General features: G+C 39.2%; 1 protein-coding gene across 9 annotated transcripts in view; it reads right to left on the bottom strand.

The window, feature by feature from the left end:
• KEL (Kell metallo-endopeptidase (Kell blood group)) overlaps positions 1-24,836 on the bottom strand; it is a 31,786-nt gene extending 6,950 nt beyond the window's left edge. The window contains exons 1-18 of one of the 9 annotated variants that reach the window (XM_062515554.1): positions 24,757-24,836; positions 20,112-20,262; positions 14,778-15,056; positions 13,384-13,587; positions 12,669-12,793; positions 11,591-11,737; positions 11,301-11,363; positions 10,129-10,317; positions 9,596-9,741; positions 8,134-8,257; positions 7,544-7,654; positions 6,490-6,588; positions 5,876-5,953; positions 5,334-5,437; positions 4,356-4,466; positions 2,195-2,262; positions 1,803-1,960; positions 891-986 (exon numbers count right to left, since the gene is read on the bottom strand). In XM_062515554.1, coding sequence (XP_062371538.1) covers positions 891-986; positions 1,803-1,960; positions 2,195-2,262; positions 4,356-4,466; positions 5,334-5,437; positions 5,876-5,953; positions 6,490-6,588; positions 7,544-7,654; positions 8,134-8,257; positions 9,596-9,741; positions 10,129-10,317; positions 11,301-11,363; positions 11,591-11,737; positions 12,669-12,793; positions 13,384-13,587; positions 14,778-15,015 — 2,061 coding nt within the window. In that variant the 5' untranslated portion in view covers positions 15,016-15,056; positions 20,112-20,262; positions 24,757-24,836. The other 8 variants (XM_062515553.1, XM_062487386.1, XR_009932949.1 and 5 more) reach the window with 8 other exon arrangements.
• Positions 24,837-25,197: the final 361 nt, after the last annotated feature.

Here is a 25,197-nt window from a genome sequence, read left to right as displayed (position 1 = left end):
AATCCCATTACTACTCTAGAGACTCGGGGGAGGATTGCATGACTTTACTGGTGTTAAACTGGTAATCCAAGTCTTCATTCTCATGATTGCAGTCTTTTTTTTATCAACGAATGATGGAGTAGCTGACATTTAGCCTCTAAAATGCAAATCTTGCCACCAAGACCCAATAAGCTTTTTTTCCATGCACTGCTCTGACTTAACAAATGCACAGAACTTCCTCCTTTGCACAATTACAGTTACTTACAAGGATGTGATTTTTTTTTGAGCACAGAAATCCAACCATCTATCATGAGGAACTTGGCAGCACAGCTATGCATAGCTGCACAATTGACTGCAGCTTCCCACAGAAACAGCAAACTATGGGTGCATGTACTTCCAGTTCCTGATTTTTAAATAACATTTGAAACTCTTTTTTCCACTATCAGTCACTCAGAGTAACGTGACATCCAGCTATTCACCGTGACAGAGAAGTGAATGAAGGAAGGGAGGGACAGATACAGGACTTTTACAGTTAGATTTTTACAGTTATATTTCACTTTCCATGTGTAAGATTGCTCACAAGAGCAGAAAAACTACTCAGAGGCTGGCAATGCAGCCTGCTTTCCCTGACACTGCCGCAGTTGGTCTGCTACGACTTAATTTTTGGTGGATTTCAGTGCTTTGTAAAAGATGTGTTTGCAGACAGGCCTTTGGTTAGCTTTGAGAACCATAACAGGTTAGGAACTGTAAACATAAATTTTGGCTTCTAAGTAAGATGCTGCATCTCATAGAAACATGGGTCATTCTCAGTTCTGTGAATGGGGGGAAAGTGATTGAAAATTGAGAAAGACAAACTGTAAGAGTGTGGAAGAAATGGAGAATGAAAAAGATACATGACTAGCATTCATTACATGAGCAAAACTGAGGTAGAAAATTTGATCGTGTGAAAGTCCAGTCTTTGGTAAATCCTTTTCTTCTTTGTGTTTTTTCAGCCAATTCTTATAGGCCTGTGGAGAGAAAAAAATGATAATTATAAGTCTTCCTTAGACAGTATCATAATCTCAGGTCTTCTGTCAGTGAAGTCTATCAATCTAATATATATTTCATAATTCAGCAAGTTTGTATCTCTCTCCCCTCATTCTGAGGCTCTCTGCTGCAGGCCATGCCCTTAATAAATCTAAAGTGGGAGAACATAATTACTTTCCTTACCATTTCAGATGCTACTACACAGATGCTACAACATACATTGTCACAGGATGTGGTAATTATACTATGAAAGAACAAAAACTATTTTTGAAACAAATCACAAATATTTGACTATAAATTAAAGACTTTGAGCCTCCCAATGTTCCCCATGAAATAATGTAAAAAGTACCATTTTAGACCTAGGGATTTCACACCACCCTCAGCAGATGAACTCCTGAAGTACTGCATGAGGAAACAAAACATTCTCTCTAAAGTACTGCTGAAAACATTGTTATGGAGTCATTTTACCACCACACAAAATTCTGTTTCATGTCTCAGCTTACTTTCTCAAGTATAACATAAGCATATATACAACAGCACACTTTTATACGCATGATAAAAACGGAGGTAAACGTGGTGAAGGGGAGAAGTCTTACATGGACATATTGAGGCTACGAGCAAAGCCTTGTGAGGAACCTCTCTGCACTAACAGAGGACATGCTGGGCTTATGCTCCACTGGCACAGGTGTGCAAGAAATCTGGAGCTGGAGTGGGATGTGGGAGAGGGGAGCAGCAGGGCAACCTTGTGTGTTATGTAGTGAGACTGTGAGATTGCAGAAGTAAGTAAATCACAATACCTGGTAAGCGACGGCGAGCCCTCCAGTGTCAGCTGTATTCTCCAACAGTGTGAAGGTGCCGTTGACGTTAAAGCTGTAGCTTTCATACTGTTCAACCAAGCAGTCTATAGATCTTTGTAGTGCACTCCTGTTGCATGCAGGACAGCCCCCAGGCAATACTGTGAGGAAAGAAGTCCTAGAAATAAAGCTATTTATGGCATTCACCTGTCTTCCTCACATTAATCACTGATTCTTCCTAGTAGCCAGCATGGACTAAAATATGCTTTCCTTAATTTTATCTACCTTACTAATATATGTATATATTGATGCAAGGACTAGGATTTCAGATCCTCTAAGGGGAAGTACCAGTGAGACCTAGAAGAGTAAATGAAGACACCACAGCCAATACCCACCATAACCATAGAATGAGTGAAGAATTTCATGTGCCATGAAGACCCCGATGGCTCCAAAATTCATAGCGCTGAAAAATAAAGATGAAAAGAGTGCTTTTGGAAAGAAAAAGAGGGCAGAGGAGCATTCTTTATAGCCACTAAGCACAACTGTGTGCTCCATAGGAGAGTTCTACTCTGCGACCATACGGAAACACTTTCTATTATTACTGTCACTCAGGTGTGTAAAAGTGCAAATACAAGTGCAAATTATCCTACCAATGCTTAAAATTGTATTATGGGCTTATTTCAAAGTATTTGTTGCTAATAAGCCATCATAACAATGAAGAGTCTCTGAATGAGATTCTGCCTTTATTAGCTGTAATGACAGGTATTGTTGTTGTTGATGTATGTCATGTCCCTATTGAACCTCTACTGTCTGACCGCTGCACAAACAACGACAACGGTAGCTATTCAAAAGCAGGCTGTTTGGAGAAGCAATCTTGCAACTCTTGTCTAGTGAGAAAGGATACATAAAATTGGCAAGGCAAATTTAAATCACCATGTTTTGACTGCAATTACTCTGATCTAGCATTTGCAATCTTGCAGTAAGCAAGAGGTTGTCCTAGAGACCTCCAGCAATTCTTTCAAAATTGAATCTCTATGGTTCCATGCAAAGAATTTACAGACACTCTCACAAGGAAGAGAACACTCAAAATGCATTTACATTTGCATTATATGGAATTATGAGCTCATTCTTTCTTCCCATGCATTGATTAACACTGCTGAAGCATGAAATTTTAATGCTAGATCATTTTACTTTACTGGGAACTCAGTAGGAGCTCTGTAGCGGATAATTTATAAATTTTACCCAGAGAAGCTGGGGATGCCCCATCCTTGGAAGTGTTCAAACCAGGTTGGATGGAGCTCTGAACAACTTGGTCTAGTGGAAAGTGTCCCTGCCCATGGCAGGGGGGTGGAACTAGATGATCTTTAAAGGTTCCTTCCAACCTAAGCCTTTTTACAATTCTATGATTCTATAACAATTGTACTGTTTTGCTGAGTTCTTATTTTAAAAATTACCCTCACAGTCACATGAATTAGCTTTTCCCAGTAAATTCTTAAATTTTTAAATTCTGGAGCATCATCTGAGAAAACACTATTGTACTAACTCACCAAAAGATGATCAAGTTTTACTTATCAGTCTACTCAGCTGAGGTGACAGTGAGAAAAATGTACTTTACTAGCACTCGATACAAAAGGAAAAAGAAGGCACAGACACATTTTCACAGAGAAAGAATATAGTGATACCCCCATACCACTTTCTAATTTTACTTTACTACTTTTCTACTTACATTACTTTCTACTATCCTTTTGAGATGTCCTTTTCTTCATACTATAATAAATTTAAACACTGCAAGCACTAGAAGGTCACCATCGAGAAAATAATAAGTTTTAACTGAAATATCTTTCTTTCAAACTTAAGCCTTTTGTCACAATGTGAACTTATTTTTCAGCACAATGGTATTAGGACAAGTATATATCCACTACAGGGAAAAAGGACATAGAATTGTATGTTTACTGTCAACTGTTTCGAGTGCTTTTATTATCAGAAAAAATATTGCTTAAGAGATCTGTTCCATATGATGAAAGAACAGAACCAGAGGAGTATGGTCTAGAGAAGTGTTCTTATTGCAGGGGAAGACACAGAGTTAAAAATCTATTTGCTTAGTAGAAAGGGTTTCTTAAAAAAAATGAGAGAAGAACTGTGATACATTTGAAAAAGACTTCTGATAAGGAGTTGCTCCATGAGGCTCCTATTTTCTCTGGGTTAGAATCCTCGGAATTTAGAAAATGAGAGGCAAAGGTAAAGTGTCTTCTTTGCAGTTGACCTACATGTGACTTCTGCCTCTTTGCTCTGGAGTAATGTCTTTGTGTTAGTTCAGTTTCACCTAGATTCTGATTTTGCTTCAGCAGAGTCAATGATTACTCTCTCTCAGACTGTATCAAGCAGTATCCATCTGGCTTTAGAAAAAACTGGACTTCCCCTCTTTCCTCATCCATGTCTTTCTAGGATGGAGCAAGAAAAGAAAATTATAGACAAACCACCCACTAAGACTCCTCCTGGAAGCATGGTACAGCCCAGGGTCTACATTCAGCTTGCACTTCTGAAGCCCCTCCATACCTGGGAAACTCCATGTGGAAAAAAGGACTGCGGAACATTCCAGCCGGAAAGACCACCATGTGGTCTCTTATTGAATAGTATGAATGCACACTCCAGGGGTGCACATGCCAGCTAGAAGCAAAATAAAAAGAGAAATTAGAGAATGTACTAACTCCTTATCTCACACTTTGATCCTTTCCTTCACTGAGCTTGCAAAAAGAGTTCAACTCTTCACACAGCACCAGCAAATGATGGAATTCACATTATCTAGTTACAGGTGTTTGAAATAAATCTTCAGTTGTTATTTCAGTGTTTGAAATAAATCTTCAGTTCATAGAACTAATAACTTAGTTTTCATAGACATGAAGGGATCCTCCCTCACAATTTCCCTGTCAAGTAAATTAGGATTAGTAACCTCCTGTGAAGTCCTGCATAGAATACCCTCCAGGAGGTGTAAGGCCCTAAGTCTGTCTGTCAATGCTGCCTTCATCCTATGTCTTGCCTTTGAGGTGACTCCACTAGCATTCCTGTCATCGCAGTGCTTTGCTGTTGGCTTTGTTAGGAGGTCCAGAAGAATCAGCTATCCCCCTTAATTAAGGGTGCATGGTCAAAAAAAGTGTTTTTTTTTTCCAGGGGTTCTGGTGCTCTCTTCACAGTGATGGGGTACTTTGGTAGCATTGTTCAGGCTCAATCCAGGACAGCCTGCCAGATTCAAAGTTTCTGTAAAGCAGGATGCAGCGATGCAGACTTGCAGCAACATTCCGAACTGGTGAAACCACTGAATCCAATTCTGCCCACCGGCCCCTATCTGCCCTTCCTCCTATTCCACAGCAAAAGAGAGATATAGACATATTTATCACAGTTCTGAGTGACCTGCTCTAACTTATCCTGCTTTGAGCAGGAGGATTCGACTAGGTGATGTCCACAGGTCCCTTCCAACATCAGCTGTTTCACAAGTATGTGATTCTGTTATATTTTTCAGATCACTATCAGACTTACTTTTGCTGTGGGTAATGCTGAAGGAGCTTCAGGTAGGAATTTTCCCTCAGTACTTTCAAGCAAGCCACCACATTGAGGAAAAAAGTGTCTTCATTTATCTCCAGCTGAGGGAAGAGACAGGGAATGGCGTAAGCGAGGAATGAATTGAACAATTGAGACAAGGAAAAAAATAAGAAAAAGTTCTGTGGATCCAGAAAGAGTTAATCAAAAGAGAAACCAATGGGATACTTGCAGGTTTTTTTACTGCCTGTTCTAAAGACCTTCAATGTAAGATATAACAGGAATGTTATCTGAAGGCCAAACAGAACACCCGAACAGGTAAAAAATTACTTCTATCAGGCTAGCCACTCTAAATAGGAGACAGTATAGGCAACAATATAGAAGCAACAGATAAAGGTTCTCTAGTCCCATATGTTCTGAAAAAATGAACAGTAGGAAATGTGCTCCAGAGGTCATAGCCTCTTTTGAAAGCAGACAAGATAGCCATTGATACAGGTAAACTGCCAATAATGAGGCAGGCATGTTTACATTATATAGCTCACATTCTGGTATTCCAGGTTCACTTTGTCAGTCTGGAGTATGTGAGCTGGATAGCCAATCTCCACTTGTAGTTTGGATACCTAAAATAATAATAACAAACAAACATAAATAAACTTGATCAAAAGGAGGCTTTACATTCTGGAAGTCTAAAGGCTATTTCTAACCAATGTGAACATGATCTGTGAGTCAGCCCTTCAAAAGGACAGCTACTCTCTTTCAAGACGACATCTTGTCCTGCTGCTCTGCTTTTTCAACTCTGTGACCTGAGGCCTAATGTTGCTCTATTCATTTTCTTTGTATTGTCTTCTGCCATTCAGCTTTTTAGCTTTTAAGCTTACTAGATGTATAAAATTGAATTGTATCTCAATAAAATTAATTCAAAGTATTCATGGACAGACAAAAACTGAGCCTCTCTATGCTTACACATCATTGTATGTACCCATGCATGCTGGCAATTATAAAACCACCTTTGATTTTTAGTATGAATAAGACATCTATTTAAGACTGTGTGCCTGTAGAAGCAGGTAAGAATAGTAAAGGTGCAGGTCCATTCCATTCCTTCTCCAAAGGCTTCAGGGAAAGGAAGGCCTCAGTAATTTCTGCCTTCTGCACGCACCAAGGCTTTAGCGTTTTGGCGACTCTGTTCATCCATCCACTCCACCTGATCAAGGCGGTCAGAGAGGGCATCTTGGATCACAGAGAACATCTGCTCAGCCTGACATGGAGAAAAGAAGGCATGGTCACAACTGCACAAAAACATGGCTCACTCTTAGCTATCATCTTCCCAGGTTCTAGCAATTCAACCACAGAATAAATGGGGCAGAATTCCTTTTTTTTGTGTGTGTGGTGAAAGAGAAGATTTAAGTTTCTACAGTGATTTAGTCTTAAATTATTTGGCATCCAGTTTTCCTCACAGGGCTCACCAATCTCTCCCAGACACCTTTTCATCTGGCCTCTTACAGTAATTAAGAGGGAGACAACTCCTTCATACTCAATAATGAATAATTGCCCCCTACCTGAGCAAAATGAAAACTCAGTATCCACAAGTATTTCTTGTTGGTGTCTCCCTTTCCAAAATTATGGCAATCTGAGTCAAAACAATGCTTTCTTCATTAAAACTTATGCTTCACCACATGCAGTCCTGGTTTTCCCATAAGCTTTTCTTGGTGTTATTTACACTTGCCACCTTATAGACTTCAAAATCTTTGCTAAACCTGGTGCTACACTAACTTTCTTCAAAAGAAAAAGGAACTCTGACCATCACAGGATGAAAAAAAAAAAATCTTTTCCACATTGCAGGCAGGTGTTCTTTTTTCAGTGGATCCACTCAGGATGTTTTCATATGATTTCTTGGTGTCTTTGCAATTGAAAAATTTTTTGAGATATATCTTCCTAACAGTCTTCTATACTTTTGTAACAGTTGAGACAAAGATAATAGCTGGTATTTAGCACTGATTATTCTAGAATGATACAAATGCCTTGTTCTGACATATTCCCAAAAAAAGAAGGGGAAGTACATAAGCAGAAGAACAAAAGGTGATTGCTTTTGATGCTTTGATGTCTTAAGGTGCCTTAGGTCTTAAGGTGCTTTAGGTCTTAAGGTAGCATGTCAAAAAAAGAAAGAGGTGAAGCTGAACTCTGCATGGGGGTTTAAGATGATGAATACCTACAAATTTCTTGGTCCGCTCAGGGAAAATTTCTTGCACAATCATCTTCCCTAGAACTGGCTCAAAGAAAGAGCTGGTATCAGTCAAGCACTTCCTCCAGCGCTCTGCTGGGATCTGCAGGAACGAAGAAGTAGAGAGTGAGGACGTCAGTAAAATCATATGGAGATGTGTGGACAGCAGCACTGTCTAAAAATGACAGCAGTGAATAAGTAATGTAGTTCTATTTAAGCTACCGCTTAGTAAACCTTTCTAGTACATTTATTTCCTTATGATTTGTTCCACTTATTTTCCCTCAAGACGCAAATTTGTATGTTAGCAGAGAAAAAGCCATAGAAGAAAGGTGACCATCTATATATTTTTTCCCTACTCCATGATACAGTACAGTCAACTCTCTAAACTTCTGAGTGGCATGTCTACTCACACATTTCTTTTGAGAAAAAGAAAAGCACTTAATGATCATTGGAGAGAGTAGTTTTTCTCCCCAAATCTAAGAAACTCCATCCATCTGAGGTATCAAGAGTACATTCAGAAGGCATGACCTACAGTATTCAGCTGTTGGGGAGGCTGAAGAAGCTGATGAAAGGCTAACTCACCATTCTAGATCCCGTTTTTCCATGAAGGATCTTATACAGCTCCAAGCTTGCATCTTGGAATTGACTGTCCAGGGCTGGAGAGAGATTCCCAACTAGACAGACAATCATATAAATGTGAAGGACCCTGTAGACAGAAGATTGAAGGCTGGTCACCATAAACACAGAAGCAAGGCAAGCGTCAGAGGAGTAACTTGAGGCAGAAAAATCCTAGGAACTTGAATAACAACAACTAAGTACTCTGAATGGAATACACCTGGGGCTCTTGAAGGAGGATAATTGACATGAGTCAACTAAAAAATCTCCCTGGAGTTTTTTTTTAAGTCTTTTTTTAAAGTTTTTTGAAGTCTTTTATTTTTTTTAAGTCTCCACACTGTGGAGACTTAAGGGATAACTCCCTGCTGGGGCACAGGACTCTTTATGGGAAGTTGGAGAAGGATACTTTTTAGGACTGGATGAAACATATAGAATATTATGAGAGATCTGTGGGATTATGTAAGACTTATGATGACATGTTTATGTCATGTTCATTGCCATGGCAAGGACCAAAGGCAGGGAAAAGGAAGGATCATAGTGGGTTGGGAGAATATATGTGGGAAAATGGAGAGGAAAGCCGGTAAGAGGGAATGGTTGAATGTAAACTTGTGCTTGCCAGGATGTCTGCCTGACTGAGCCCTGCACATGGTAACCAGGTTACATCCTCCTATCTTATTAAATACTATTGTTGAGTAGCATTCTACTCACTGTGTGTGAAGATGGAACTGAATGCTGGAGAGATGACAAGTCTGAGAGGTGACTACTGGAGGGACTTTGGATCCAGCTAGCTTGTGGAGAGAGCAGCAGTCTGAGAGCTGGCTATGGGAAATACTCGTGGTTGGGAGCAGCTACTGAAGAGACCTGATAGTATAGGTGTGTTTGTAACAGGAAGACACCAGAGTACCAGCAACCAAAGTAGGGCTGCAAGACTCAAGGGTTCATATATTCATGTGATACATCCAAGTGGACACCGGGGGATCTTGGCCAGCTTCTCGACAGACTGAATATCCAAGACCAGCTATTGGAGTGAGCCATATTATGCATGTGCACACATATTTTACTAGTATAGACCAATCCTAATCAGCTGGAGCTGAAGAATAGGATCAGTCTGGGTTCATGTTGGTATGAGTGCTATGGGTGGATGGCTGCCAGTCACGACATTGTGTTCTCTCTCTGTGTGACACATAAATAGAGTATTTTATACGTGTGTTCACAAATGGTGCGTGCACATGCAAACCTATTGGGAATATATGCTAAGCTATAGCAGTGACAAAACCTGGGGATATAAAGCCACAGCAGCCTTGCAATTGTTAGACTACTGGATTCAGCAGTCTCTAATACAGCAGCCTCTAAGCTATTAAACTTAGGGTATTTGAAGAAAATATTTCTTGGGGCATGAACAACTGCAACCACAAATATTGATTCCTACCTTCCCTTGTGCCATTTCTCAATGAGCTGCGACATGTTGCTTAAGTAATCCATGTCATGCACTGCAATTGGCTGAGAGAGGTTCATTGACACAGGATGGAAGACAGCCTTGAGACACGCCAGCCAGTCAATAGCAGGTGCCTTTTCCTGCAAGGGAAACAAAGCTTACATACTGACTATGAATCTAAACTGGCTCACAAGAAACAATAGGGAAACCAGGATAGTCTTCCTAATACTGTTAAGAGATACTTTCAGCAAGTTAAATGGTTTGTATAATGTGCATCTTGAAGATGAGAATTGACTTTTTTTAAAAGGAATTAGCACTGGGGAGGGGAGAGAGTTGTGGCCTGAAATAACTCTGTCAGTTAAAGACCATATGTTACTGGGTTATTTAAAGCTCAACAGGCTCCAAGTGCAATTTATTTGCAAGACAATGGCATTTAAACATAGTGCCTTATATCTCTTTTGATCTGGATCTTCAGAGTGAAGACATGAATGTCACATGTAACTGTGTTGCTCAAGCTTTAAGGATACCTGTAGCTCCCTAATTGTAGTGCGAAAGAACAGCATCCCCCTCTGTTGTCTTTTCTGCAGTGGAGTGACAAATCGCTGGAGGTTCGAGATGAAGGACAAGGTCAGGGAAAAGGAATCAGGGAGACCATCCTCTGTCCATCCAAGTAGGACTCCCAGTTTCTTCAAATATGAAAGATATACACGGAGGACCTGCAATACAGAGCATATGACCAACGGAAGATACATGAGCAAAAATTAGTCACTCCATCCATCCATCCATCCATCCATCCATCCATCCATCCACCCATCCACCTTGACCATATAAATGTCAATCTTTCAAAACTACTGCAGATCCACCCCATCCCTAAAACTGTCTTCTTGCTGCAACATCCTTGTGTAATTATTCCTGTGGAATACACTTTGCCGTGTACAGTTACTCTCCCAGTGAAGAATATTGAATTGCCAAAAGATTATTTTTCTCACAGTTCACAATTACTTCAAATACCAGAATAACTTTAGACATGTAGGCCTGCCATCTCTGGAGTCAGAGGAGAGAAATTCCATGTTATAATGAGCCAGTATTTTAATGGAGAGGAAATGACAACTTCTTGTTTCTATCTTCATGAAGTTTCAGAAGAATGCTTGTTACGGCTCAGGGGTTTTTTTTGAGCACTTTTCTAAAAGACTCAGATTGAGAAACTGACATAACTCAGTTTTTATGAAGTTCACTTATTACAAAGTTCATTTTGTTACAATGTCCCAAGGTGAAAGAACTTGTTCCTCCAGCATATATTCAAACACTTTAAAGTAAGTTTAAAAACGCTAGCTGTCCCTCCCTACAATATACAAATTTAATTATAAAGCCTTATTTTGGACAAAAACATTTAAAAAAAAATTCAAGGCAAAAGCTAAGGAAGCCCAGGTTCAGCCTACTAAGCAAGCATAAATTAAAATTATAATTATAACATTTCATTTCTATACTAGAAGTTTTAAACCTGGCTTCTAAAATGGGTTACATTTTACAATCTATCCTTTGGAGAAGCTGAGTTTCGTAAAGAATTCCTCCTGGAGGCATTTTTAAAGGTCACTGACCGTAACCCATGGAAAGAGACCACTCTGAACCAGGAGGCAATTCAAGGAGATCCCTGAATCAAATAGCTATTTTTACCTTTCTTCAGCCTCTGATATGTTACCTCAAGATAATTTTTCTCTTTGAATTCACTCTCAAGTGGAATATCAAACTCAGGATGGTCAATCTGAAAAAAGGAGTGAAGAAAAAACTTATTATTTTCAAAAACAATGCATATGTGAGGATATTTTGGTAATTTCTCTATCGTGGAATTTGAAATGTTATTAACTTGCTTTTACTTTTGGAAAATGTTTGCTAAATTCTTCAGAGAAGGACACGGGATTAACTTCTGCAAGCCTTGATCTGACTACTTACAATGCTTCCTTGATAATGCTCTTTTTATAGCACACTCACCTGAATAATATTGGTCTTGGGGTCAAAAGGACTAGGTCCCACATGGACTCTAAAAAATGGAAAGGTGCTATATCTGCTCATGAGAATCTGAAGAGTTTTATTAAAATCCTTTGTTTCCCCCACACCTGTGTTATGCCATCCACCAACCTAGAGAAAGACAGAAACACTGCAAGTGAGAAAATCTGGTTGAATCCGTATTTACATTTTTTTTTCTTTTACACTTATAAGCTCACTCATTCTGATAAGTGAGAAGCAACAGAGCAAAGAGCACCAGGGGAAACTCGTGAAGTGCTCTACATGCTTTGCTGGGTTTATAATGACCTGACACTTTCCCTTAAGCAAAGCAGTGAACTGCAAATGACACAAGGAAAAGGAATTATAATTAGCAGCAGAGTAAGGTGTGCAGGAAAAATGCTGGATAAGCAGGAGACAGGAAATAGGTCTCATTTTTCTAAAGCCATCCAAAAAGACAAACAGGGATCAGTGATTATAGGTCCCCCTCCCTGATAAGCAGATTCACAGGTGGGCCTGTAGTTCCTTTTCTCTGCTCCTTTTGCTGGAAGGTTCTGCATCCTCTTTTGACATAGGGCATAAATGCTCTTTGATGGAAGGAAGATGTCCAGCCCTCCCTGGCACCAAGAGGAGTCTCCCAGAATGGAAAGATAAGGATTTTCTCCTTTAAACAATCTCTCCTGGAAGCCTAGACTATTGAATGATCATTTGGTTTTACACACAAAATTTTCATCCATCTGCAAGATGTTCCCCACTGTGAGGTAGATCCTACTGAACCAAACTTCTGAGATTAAACATGATCCCTCTTTGTAGACTTGGTTTTTCACCACCCTTAAGTAATACATGAGGTTATGAGGAGAAATACAGGTACCCGATGTCAGAAAATCAGTTCTTGAAATAGCATTTAAAACTAGAAGATCTATCACTTAGAAGTTGCTCTGTGAACCATGACTAGTGTGAGATTCTAGAAATGTTGCATCATGTAGGGTTCAATATGACCCCACCTGCCCACTTTCCTTCTCCCTGCAGGAATTCTCTTCCTGAGGGAAACAGCACAAACATTCACCTGATTTAGGAGGTCCTTCAATGGCTGGGCTCCCTGGGACTCTATTCGTTCAGTATCCATGCAGGAACGATAAAATTGCATTGCTTTCTCCTTGGCTGAGCCTCTTATCCCAAACTGTGGACTTTCTAAGGAAAGAAACAGATTTAAAAATTTAAAAAGCAATTTAAAAAGAGGTTGGGATGGTATTAGAGCAAAGAACTGTTTTAAGAAAATACTGTACTTTGATCCAGAACTTTTTCACAAATACATCCACACTTTCCACAGTGATCCAAAGCAAGGGACTTTCTAGTGCCATGACTCCTCCCGAGTCAAATATGTGAGTTTCTTGGCATGGAAAGAAGAGCACAACAGGAAGCTGGTGCATATCTAGGCTTCAGTCCCCCATGGACACAGGACACATCACCAGAGTGCACATTCAGACTAGCACAGCAACAATGGCCTACTTTGACAAGATAACAAGGAAAATGGTTTGGGTTGCTGTCAGAATTCTAAAGTATGACTTTCATCTGTTACACTTGGCAAGAAGAACTAAAATGTTTAAAATGCAACTACTGTAACATGACATGCTCAAAAAGTAAATCTGTACCTGCAATGATAGAAGTACGAAGAGAGGGGACTCAGTCCCTCTTAGGAATGATTGTGCGCTCAGTTACTACTACTGTCAGCTCTGATCGAGGCAGATGCCGAAGGTAACACACCAATCATCCGTCCCTACCTAAAAGCCTTTTCAGGATCAACAGGTTTTCTTCCAGCAACACATCAAATACATTTAGTGATTCTTCTCTGTTTCTTCTTGTCTGTTTGCCTTCCCATCTGCTACAGGCATATTTGTAGAAGTTCTCACAGGGGTTTACAGTGTCATTCCTAGAATTCAGAAGTCTTTCCAACAGAGCAAGATCTGACTCAGCATCACAGGATCCTGAAGAGGAAGCAAATAAGAGAGAACTGAGAAGTGACAGTGGAGAGTGAGAACAACTCCAAACAAAAATATTTTAGGGGACATTTATCCCAAAAGAACTTATTTTTGGTACAAGCTCCTTTGCATGCAGTGTTGAATTCCTTGTAAGATATTGCTGAATATGGAGGGAGTGTATTCCCTCTTTCACATCTCAGAAGGATTGTCCTCTGTACTATCTAGGCAGCCACAGGTTGGATTATTCTGCCTTCTCAGTGTCTTTCCTCTGAATCAGCCAAATTTGGCCACATGATAAACAAGAAGCAACTGATGGTGTCAATACATGATGCAAGAGAAGGACATAGCACAGAGAAAGTAATGGGATAAAATTAAAATATGGTTTTTTCAAGCATGAGAAACATTTCTCAGCAATGCCATTTGTCAAAGGAGGACAAGGACTTTCTAGAATATCTTGCTTTGATTTATAATTTTCTTTTTTTTAAACTGCTTCAAATCACTGGGAATACATTGTAATTTTAGTTCAGTATCTTATATCAACATCAGATCAGATCAATTATTTACTGAAATAATCGACCTGTAAATCAAGGTAAGACTTCTCATATTATGCTTTCAAAGTTGACATAGGAGAAGGTAGGCAGAATGGAAATGGACTAGATCTAAACGGTTTTTCCTTGGTCTCTGCAGTGAACCATCTCCAATATATAACAAGAGCTAAAGAAAAAAGCTAGGAAAAGTTTCAAGAGTGCTTATTTTGGAGTAGGATTGTCTGTATCCACCAGTATAAATGCACCTTCTATATTGAGCTTTCTATATGCAGAGACATTCACATGGACCATTCTGCAGATAGTTCTTAGCAAATTTGGAAGGCAAATTAATATTTCTGGCCTATACTCACAGCTTCTCCATTAGCAAGAAATTAACTTTTGCTTTTACTCTATGATTGCACTGAACTGTGCTAGAAAACCAGGACTAGACTTAAGTCAGAGACAGAAAGACAAAGGAGGAGCTCCAAGTCTCAGATTCAGTTGAGCTTCTTGACTACAGAGAGAGCAGAACACATTGATGAGGTGCAAGACAATGTAATTCTGTTCTCCCTCAAAACTGGGCTCAGGCATATTAAATAGCAGGCAGAGGAGGACAGATGAGGAGGATCTCTCCCCACCGTGACTCAAGGAACAGGTAGAACAATGTACCTTTTTGACAAAAGATGTTATGATTCCTGGAGATTCTGAAAGTCTGGTTCTTAACACTGATCAGTGGAGGCAGGTAAGAGAGGGATCTTAAAAATGGGGTGGATGAGGAAGAATGGAAAAGGATTCTCATATTATACCTAGAGCACAAGTCATCATGAGGTACGTGATAAGCAATGTAAAGCCAAGGAGAGTACTGAGAAGAAGTGCACACAGAAGTAGGCTTTTCCCCTGAAGGCATCGTTCTTTCTTTGCACCTGTTCTCAGCTCCTGGTCACAGGTCTAAAGGGACAGAAAAAATAAAGAAAAATTCATTTTAAGGTTAGCACTAATAACATACTCCATCTCCCACCTAATCTACTAGAAAATCATTCACAGGACTAGTGCCAAAACACCAATAATCATCCAAGTCATCTACATGACTATACTCCCACAGGCTTTCTCACTTTCTTAATTTCCCTGTTTTTTCAAGCTGTAACTGCTGCACAGTGTTATGAATTACCCACTGGAAATCCAACTTGCTATGAGGAGACTTCCATGGTTCATTCTGGTTTATAGAATCACCTTGTATATACTTCCTGAAGATAGCAAAACCTTTTTCATTCTATAAAGCTAATAATAGGATGTCTAGGACAGGTGGTTCTTCATTCTGCCAGAGTCTGGCAATCTGAGCACTAATTTCAGATGTCTCGTCAAGAAATGAAGTCCTGCATCGTAAGCTCACTAGTCCAGTTCAAGTGAGAGAAAAGATTTGTTCTATTCTACAAATTGGGGTAAGGTGTACATTGCTGAGAAGATCTTATATACAGACAGGTTTTATCTCACTTAAATTTAGTTTTGTTCATAATCTATGTGTGTCTTTTTAGTCCGTGGAACAGGTTAGGGACCTAATGAGTACACCTTCCATTTTAGATATGTTTTAGGATGAGCTGAAGCATTCTCTGCAGTTATTTGTCCTTTCCTCTGTTGGCAGCAAAGGAAGCTAAATGACTATCATAGGATACACCCTTTTCATCTACCTGGATATTGTTAGATAAGATGATGTTTTCTCTCCTTCTGCATACTTTGATGTACATAAGACTGGAGAACAGCAGTTTATGAAAGAACAGACACAGGAATGTATGCTGGTAATAAATAAGGAAAGGGAAATAATTGGAAAAAACAAAAAGTGGAATGACTGAATAGGAGTATAAAGCGAGAAAAGGGGAGAAGAAGGGGGAAAAAAGCCCAGAAGATAATGGTAAACCTCGGCTGTAGCAAACAAGGAGAAAAATCTCATAGCTGTGAAAGCTGATGGAAGTGCTAATGGGAGGGTCCTACACTTCACTGTCAGGTCCTGGTCTGTACTGTCCCCACAGGCTCAAATTTAGCTCCCTGTTCTGTCCTGGTTCTTTGATAAAAGAACTCTGTTTGAGAAACCTTGTCAGGCCTTTGAACTCTTTGAGGAAAGGCAAGAAGCAGACTTTGTGCACATGGCCACTTCTTCACGTGGCTGTTTGCAGCCCTCCTGTGCAGTCTCCATCTGAGCTCTGCTGCAATGTCAGCCACGCCTTTGTCTGGAGAGGCATCCCATCGAACTGGATCCTGACCATCACCTACAGACTTGATTCTGCAGGTTTGCCCTTGGACCTGCCTCCTCACAAGGGTCTTGCCTGGCAATCTACACTCTTGGTTGACCCTGGGCAGTGTCACCAGATGTATCTCATCCCCCTTATGCCCATACCAGGGGGTGCACTCCTTGCTTTTTAAGTAATTGCTTCTTGCCTGCCTTGTCATGACTCGCATGTTCCAGATTGTCATCTCTCTTCTGCCTTTGCTGCTCCCTTACATACATCAGCTAAATTGCATTTGTCACCACATTTAGTATCTATGTTCTTTGTCACAAAACTAGGAAACATGGATCTTGATAAAAATCACAAAAAATGGAGCAAGATCTGACAGGAATTATGTCCCAGTGCTTGTCCCTTAACCTAAGTTCCGTTAAGGAAATTAATGAGTCTACTGTTAATCATCTGGACTAATATACTACATACAATTTATGCACAAAAACATTAATAGAAAACAAAAATAAGCAATACAAAACCAGACCTCATAATTTTATAATCTTTCAAACACGCTTTTTATTCAATCTTGAATAAAAGTCTCTGACAGGCTTACTTGACTCCTGGAAATTACTAACAGGAGTTGAGTGTCTAATGCTTTTCTCCTTTAAAATCCTATTTTCCTAACTTCTTCAGGCAGGATACAGAATAATCAGATGGAGAGCAAGCACTTACAAGTGACCTTAAAAGTTACTAGATACAAAACATGATCATACTGCTGAAGTACATCGTGCAAACTACAAAGTAGGAAATCCAAATTCCTTTCATAAGTCCCTGTAGCCAAACACTTGTTTTGCTCCTGGAGTAAGATAAGTGTCACAATAGTATGACAGGGAAGTGAGTGAAAGAAAATTAGCTTAGCTGATAAAGGAAATAGAAAAACTATTCTTTGGCATGCAAGCCTTCATCTCTCACCATTTAGGAAAGTCTGAATGATTTACATTCACAATTCTCCTGACTTCTCTGTTGCAATAAACTTCTTGTTTTTCACATGGAAAATCTGGCCCATTTCTACCACAAAATATTAACAATTTTGCAATTATTTTATTTCATGTTTTCAGAAGACATCTGTTTCTCTCAGTTGAGTAATAAATGGCATGACTGTGGAGATACTAACAAGAAACTGGTATTTCAAGACTGTCAGTGCAATTTCTTATGAATTTTTGGTTAACAGTCATCTTATTTCAGGCCTGTCTATGATTTTCTATGTTTATTTTGAGTTGCAAAATGCATCAAACAACGGATTTTTAAAAATCCCTACAAGAAACAGCACTGTCCCCCTCAAGTCTCCATTGCGAAACAACTGGAGAAGTACCTGGCTGAAAGCAGCATGCCCAAAAAAATAATATAGCACGAAAGAAGCAACAGGGGAGTAGAAATTGGTTGTAGACCTCTATGTAGAAACTGGATTATAGTCTGTGTTATGTGAACCATAAGTATAAAATTGTTCTTCAAACATTCCACCTTCCATAATAAATGCCTTTCTAATCTTGCCTCTGTAACTGGGGTGGGATTTGAGAGAAATTGTGGACCAACATAAACAGAGAAAAAAGAGGAGGGCAGTCATATTTAGTACTCCTTTATGCCTTTTTCATGACAACAGCTTAAACAAATCCAGAAAGACAAATACCTGCTTTTTCAGTACTCTTACAAAGATACTGACCAGAGCAAAATCCCTGTCAGACTCTTGATATAGAATGAACCTCACTTTTGTGCCACAATGGATTAAGTGGTTCACAGGCACTAAAATACAGACCCCTTCCTAAGCCAGTGATTCTTGGCCAAGGCAGAAGTGTGGATTTAGCTAGATGGACCCAGAGGTGGCATACCAACACTTCCAGGGCACAGGATTCAGGAACATTACATAGCTTACAGGAAGCAGCAGCACTTCATTGTGGTATGTTTTGACACCTGGTTGCTTCATCCAGCATGCTCCATATAAAGATACAAGTGAAAGGTTTGAACAAGCCAGTGGAAAAAGATAAAAATACTTCAACCTCTGACAGGGTTTTTCCTTATAGGTCTCACTTATGGGTGAGAAAAATAATCAGTATTAGCATAGAGATGAATGCAATTTCCAGTACAGTTTCAGCTCTTTCATGTTTTTAAGCATGTGCAAATGCTCAAATTTAAATGTCTTCATTACAGCAAAGTGAGAACACATGGCTGTAAAATCATTAGAAGATGAATTCTAATAGTTGTCAATCATAAAATTTGCAACTTTAAATTTATGTACTATATGTATCATCTGATTCAAATTCAACATGACTTAGGATAGCAGAATCACGACAAGTACTGTTATCACTAAATCAAGAAATGTTTGATACAACTAAATCAGCCAAAGAATTTGATTTTCCTACAGCATCTCCTTCTTTCTGTTTGTGAGCTGTTCCTCCGTTCTGAAGGGAGTTTGAAGTCACTCTGCCTAATTCTTCCTCACCTTGCATTTTCAGTGTCTAGTGCTACTATGGAAAAAGCAGCATCTAGTTTTTAGGAAAATAAAGTAAATTAAAATAAAGACATCAAAGGAAGAGAGAACTGAAGTTATTTTTTATAACTATTTACCAGATAATTTAGAGGTATTATTTTTCAGCCAGTAGATTATTCATGAATTACTGACATTGGCTGTTACCCAAATCATGTTTATCATATTACTCACATGGATGGCATATTTTCAGACTAATGCCCCAATATCAAAAAAACATTCATTTTCTTAAATTTATCTTTTGTCAGCAAATTATTTAAGCACATAAATTGAGCCCATTAAATACCATTTGAAAAAACAGTTTAGCCTGTGTTTGAAATAGAGTAGCTGCTCGCATGAAATATGAAACAGAAAGGTTGCTGAATTATATTCTAGACTACTAAAATTGTAATGTAAAACCGTGGCCAACAACTAAAATTATGATTATGGTTTAATCTTCATCACACAGAAATTTTGGAATGGATATACAAAACAAACAAATTCTTCAACTATGAAAATACAGACAAGATAAAGATAAATGAAGGTTTGCACTACAGCCACAGTCACAGTGAACAGATCTCAGTGTAAGAACATACACACATTTCCATATTTTTATTATTTAGTAACACAGAACACTACACTTATCTCTGTTGCCCTTGAATGTTTTGTACTTCTTAGCAACCTTGAGCTATCAGTTCAGTTCAGTGCAATTTGTCTGTAAATATGCAATTAAGACTTTGCTAGCTATTCATATAAGACATCAAAGCAGAAAAAGGACACCATGTTACATGGGAAGCAATTAGGCTCACCACGTCATTCTCACATTCCAAAAACTGTGCCTTGCTTATCCACAACTATTTGTGGGGGGAGAACTGCATGTTTCTGCGTAAGCACTTTCTTATAATACCTTGCTGGAAAAACGGAGATATAATAAAATATGTTGTTTTATTATTGTGTTGTTATAATTATTACTATTAATAATAGTTTTACTATTAGTATTACTATTATGACTTGCTGTTCGGCGCTTCAAACAGTTCTCAGAATGGCCATTAGGATGACTAACAGGAAGGGCAAGAACCCCTAAATCATCACACCATATCCCAAATCATTAATTCTGTGACCCAGACAAGATCTTTCTGGATACAAACTGTCAAAAACTCAACTACCCTGGTCCCCTAAGGCAATAAGCAGTGTAGTTATGAAAGGGGAAGGAAAAGAGAGGTGTGCAATGAAGGTATCTCAGCAGATTGCAAGACAGACTCATTCCCTTACCTGTGGAAGAGTGCTCATGCTTCTCGCCGAGCAGGCTTTGCTCCTGTGGCTACCACAGTTGTGAACTGTTTACTTGGTTGCTATCAGTCTTCTGTGCCCACACACTCTGCTATGTTCGGAGACAATCTCTTCTTCCCAGCTTGCCTGTTTGCTGTGGGGAGAAGTGAGAGGAAAAGCTCAGAGACAAACACCCTAAAGAAGATGGGAGGGAGGGAAACGGTGTTTCTGCAACTCTCCACCCACCTTCCCTAACACCTCTACTTCTTATAAAAGGATATTTTTTTCCCCCTTCTGTGTCTCTGTGACCCACCTGCCTTTCTTGCCTCTTGGAGCTCCACTGAAATCTTTTTGAACAGAAGTATGTGATTCTCTATCTCTCTCAGCCTCTTCTCAGCTACTTGCTGTTTCTTTTCTCTCCAGCAGCCTCACTATCCTGCCCACCCAACAAGCCTGGTTTGGTCTGATATTTTCCCTGCAACTGGCCTGTTTCAACCTGCTGCTGCCTTGGGGCTCGCAGGCTTCTGCCTATTGCTAGATAGTGTGGGCTAGAGATCCTAGTGCTCCTCCTCCCACGAGGAAAGGCCAGGGTGCTGACTTGATTCTTGCTCTCTCTCGCTGTCTCTCTCTCTATCTGCACCCTAGTGTCCATTCATGGGGGCAACACATCGGACTCTTTCCCATTAAGAGGCATAGAAAAAAAAATCATTAATTACCGATCCTATTTACAGTCATTCATTGCTTCTCAGGAGGTGGCCAGCCTGTATGTCTTTGCTTATTTGAGGAGGAGTAATGGGAAGATTTGGGAGGGAGATTTCTCTGCTTTGAGGACTGGGAATCTGGAATACTGGGAATACTTCTCTGAGACATTAAAAACGGAGTGGGAGAGTGAGACATTGGGATTTGAGATCTACTCAAGTAGCAACTGTGAGCTGAGAGAGGTAGTGGGGACCAGCTTGGTGTCAGCTTCCAAAGTGCTTGAAACAAGCAGAATACCAGGATGGGACTGTTTGCCTCCTCAGGCTGCAATTGCCTGAGGGGAATATGATATCCTGGTTCACTAGTCTGAAGATAATTTGGTATCTGCTCAGTTGTTCAGAGCTCCTATCAAACTGATTTTCCCCTGTTTCTGTAGTGCTTGCATAATTTAACACTCTACTATCACAATGGATTTCTTCTATGGCTGAAACCAGTTACTTACTCCCAGTTCTTTGTAGCATTCAGGTTACTGGTAGCTACATGTTTCTCTATTTACCAAACAGCTATAAAGGCAGTAAGAAAAGTCCTTGCATACGGACAAAAAGGTCCCCACTGACCTTTCTTTCCTTGTATCGCTTCTCTTCACCTTAACATCAGAATCCATTTTGCAAATATTTCTTGAATAAATTGATTGATATTTGAATTAATGAAAGTGACCAAAGAGTATTTTGTTAGCCGCAATTGAGATCTTTCAGTGAAAATATCTTTGTAAACTATCTGGACATATTTGTTCATGACAATATCCAGTTTTTTTATCTGTCTTCACTCCATCTGAACTCTTCCACCTTCATAATTACAGCATCTAACAGATCCCAAGTTTTATGTAATGAAGTAAATTTTACTTCTCTTTTCTCTGTGAACAGTATCTAAGTTTTAAAATTTACCTAGGCAAGGAATTTATTGTCTTTTTTGATTATAAAATGGTTATGATAATTTTGAACACAATGCAGTTAAAATTAAAGCAAGCAATAAAACCTTGGCTAAAGTATTCACTTTTAAAATTAGGCTTGAGAAGACAAAAAAAAGCCTTTGGTCAATATGCTGGGAGGGTGTGATTGGCATTAACGTGGTTTCATATACCAGTATCTTTTAAACAGGTACTCTCACCTCGTCTTAATTAAATGAAATTTTACCACATAATTTGGCAAAACATTACATTGATATTGCCACAACACATGGATTGTCCCACACATGCTACCTAGAAACACTTTGAATGTGTAGGTATGGACAATTTTTACCAGGCCTTGTAAACTAATCAGGACACATCTTGAAAAATAGATGGATCACAACTTCATTTCAAGAGTGCATGGGATGTTTCAGGAAAGGAAACCTGAGAAATACCTCTCTTTCTCAACAAAGAGAATGGCTCTTTGAATTAGTACATGTTTCAATGGTGCTGTGATGTTGAGAAAGCTGCCTTGCAAGACCTAGTGTGGTGGTGATTTTTCTTCTCTGGAGGCATTGCACGCCATATTAACATTATATGTTGTATCTAATATGCATTATTGTTGGATTCTGATACTGTTGGAAAAGTATGCTCCTGAGTAGCATTCTGCTCTAGTAGACAGTGAGTTTTGAGTTTGTTAAGTAATTCAGTAGGAAAGTTGAGCTGTTACGAGAGAATGAAGTTGTTAAAACTTCTATTTATTCCAAAATTTGTGTATCTCTTTGGAAAGAACGTGGATTTATTTCATATAGATGCTGCCTCTGTGACTGTGGTCTGAGATATCCAGGTATAAGACATATTTTCTCTGAAATTATATGATCCACACTTCAGAAAAATCTGTTTGCTTCTGGTTATTAGATGTTGCAAAGTAATTCAGACACTGTAGTTATGTATGTTTTAAAGCAGAGTTTCTTGCATCTGTCAGGGTAAGGACAAAGCATATTTGCATCTGGTAGAAATAAGGTGGTGAAGCATATATTTTATTTTCCACATCACCAACTGGATATGGAAATTTCTTTTAAATCATGTGCCACAGGACAGGGGCACTTTCTGTCTGAAAGTGACAGTCTGTATAGATATTAAAGCCTTGAAAAAGGTCTGTCCTGGAGGGAATTGCATGATGGCATGCTGGCAACCTGATGGGGTTTTAAATATGCAACCTGTAGAGTTTTGGGCACCTTGAGAGCTGAATGCCTGAAGTATTCATGTATACATGAAAATGGTGCTATTGTTTTTCCTGCTAGCATGTAGGTTTCTTTGAAATTTTTATCACCTACAGAAAGCAAAGACAAAAAGTTTCCCTGTAAAATTTTTCTAATTCCAGAAGCAGGAAGAGGGGTTTGGGGGAGGGAGGGAGGGCGGGCAGGGAGGGAGGGAGAAGACGTCACAAGTAATCCTTATCATCTCATTCCCTTCTTATCTTTAAGGCACATATGACAGCTCTGCTCCCTTGAGTCCACAAATTAGTAAGAGAACCTCTGGCTTTTTTCGATGTGACAGACACTTTCTCTTCTCTTCTCTATACAGTGCATTAGCTTCTTCCAAATCTAACACTGATCAGCACATTGAAAAAATATAATGTTTGACATGCCTTCCAGCTGTTACACATAAAAATGTGTAACAGCAATTATCTTTTAGAAACCACTTTTAAATAGACATATAACCATATTAAATGTGCTGACGTGCATTTGACAGATGTTGTTGCAAGTATTTCTTATGGTAATTTTAAATGGTTAGTATTTCAAACGGTTTGGAATCAAATGCAGATTTCAGCAAATTATTTTCCCAATATCTGTCCTGAAGTGAAATTGAATTGGAACCTTGATATTCAACATCAAGTGAATAGTAAATTCCACTGCAACAGTTCAGTAGAGTGAAGTTTTGCTTCATGGATTGCTATTCCATCTTCAACCTTCTAAAATACATATGTATCACAGACTGCACAAAAGATAGCTCTTTTAAAAAGAGCATTAGAAAAACATGGTGAGGCAATGTTAATGTCACTGGCCATCATGAAAACTCTTGTGAAAAGGCTATCACTTACAAAGAGACTGCACTACCAACTAGTTTAACTCAAGCTCTTCTACCTCAAATGGTCTGTGGTGGTACTACCACTGAGCAGTGTGACATGTGGATTAAAACAACATGAAAGAAAATCTCCTTTATATGAAAGATTGTCTGCTAAAAGTTAGTAATAATTTTGGTAACCATCAAAAGCACATATTTGGTCTGAAGACATCAGAACACTGTAGCATTTGTTCCTTCACTAAAGAAGTTCAGAAAACTGGAGTCAGGACAGTCTGAGAGCCATAATATTCTATTGTAGATTGGAAGACTGGTGACAGTCTTCCAATTAATTCCAATTAAATTCAATTTAAACAGCCCATAATTGGAGCTGTCAGTCAGGGATCTGGCAGAGTGTTCTAAGCGCCCTGCTGGTGACAGAGAGGGATCCTTTATGGGGCAAAAGCGCCATCAGATACTTTCAGTCACATATGCAGATGGAAGCTTTTCACCCTTTTTTCCACCAAAAACTTGCTCTCTCATCTAGCATTAGTCCATCAGTACACAAACTCAAAGACTCACAGAATGCCTTGGTTGGAAGGCAGCTTTTAAAAATCATCCAGTTCAACCATCCCACTATGGTCAAGTTGCTGAATCTCTGTCCTGGCCTTGAACACTTCTAGTGAGGGGGCATCCACCTCTTCCCTAGGAAACCTGTCCTTCCAGCTTTCTGGGACATCTTTATTCAGGAAAAGAAAGACAGAAAAGTCACTGATACTTCTAGTCACAACCACCAGTTAATAGATCTTAGGTTCAGAGGAGGCAGGTAGAAGAGGAGAGGCCAAAGTTTGTAAGCACAGATTAGCTCAATGTATGGCAATCCAGTTACCTGGATGAATTTGTTAAAGGCAATGGGGAAAAAATGAGGAATAGCCTGACCTGTGTGAGTCCTTCAAATGGAAGATCCATCAGTCCATCCATAAGGAAGACTATACTCAAACATGGGATCCAAGTGGATAGAATGGATACAAGATATGTGATCTGGGAGGTAAACAGGAAGGGTATCCTTGATGACAGGAAATGAAAGGCGTTGGTTCCAGGTATTAGGAAAGGAAAGTCTAAGAATGAAGGGTAGGAGGGTAGAGAAGATTAGGCAAGAAAGACAGGAGAAGCAGTGAAAATAAGAATGGCAGAAAACCCTAAAGCTGAAACTAAAAAACACCTTGTTTTTCCTTGTCCTATATGAATGTATATGAGTTTCCCTGGTCATAATCCTATCCTACATGAATGTCTTCTATTATTTTGTGTTACTTTAATATCTCATTTATTGCTTCATTGGGCACAACCACTGAGAATAAATAGCATAATTAGAATATCACT

Source organism: Cinclus cinclus, chromosome 2, assembly GCF_963662255.1.
Source record: "Cinclus cinclus chromosome 2, bCinCin1.1, whole genome shotgun sequence".
NCBI lineage: Eukaryota > Metazoa > Chordata > Aves > Passeriformes > Cinclidae > Cinclus > Cinclus cinclus.
Note: the sequence above shows the minus strand (reverse complement) of the source record. Positions and strands in the feature narration are given on the sequence as shown.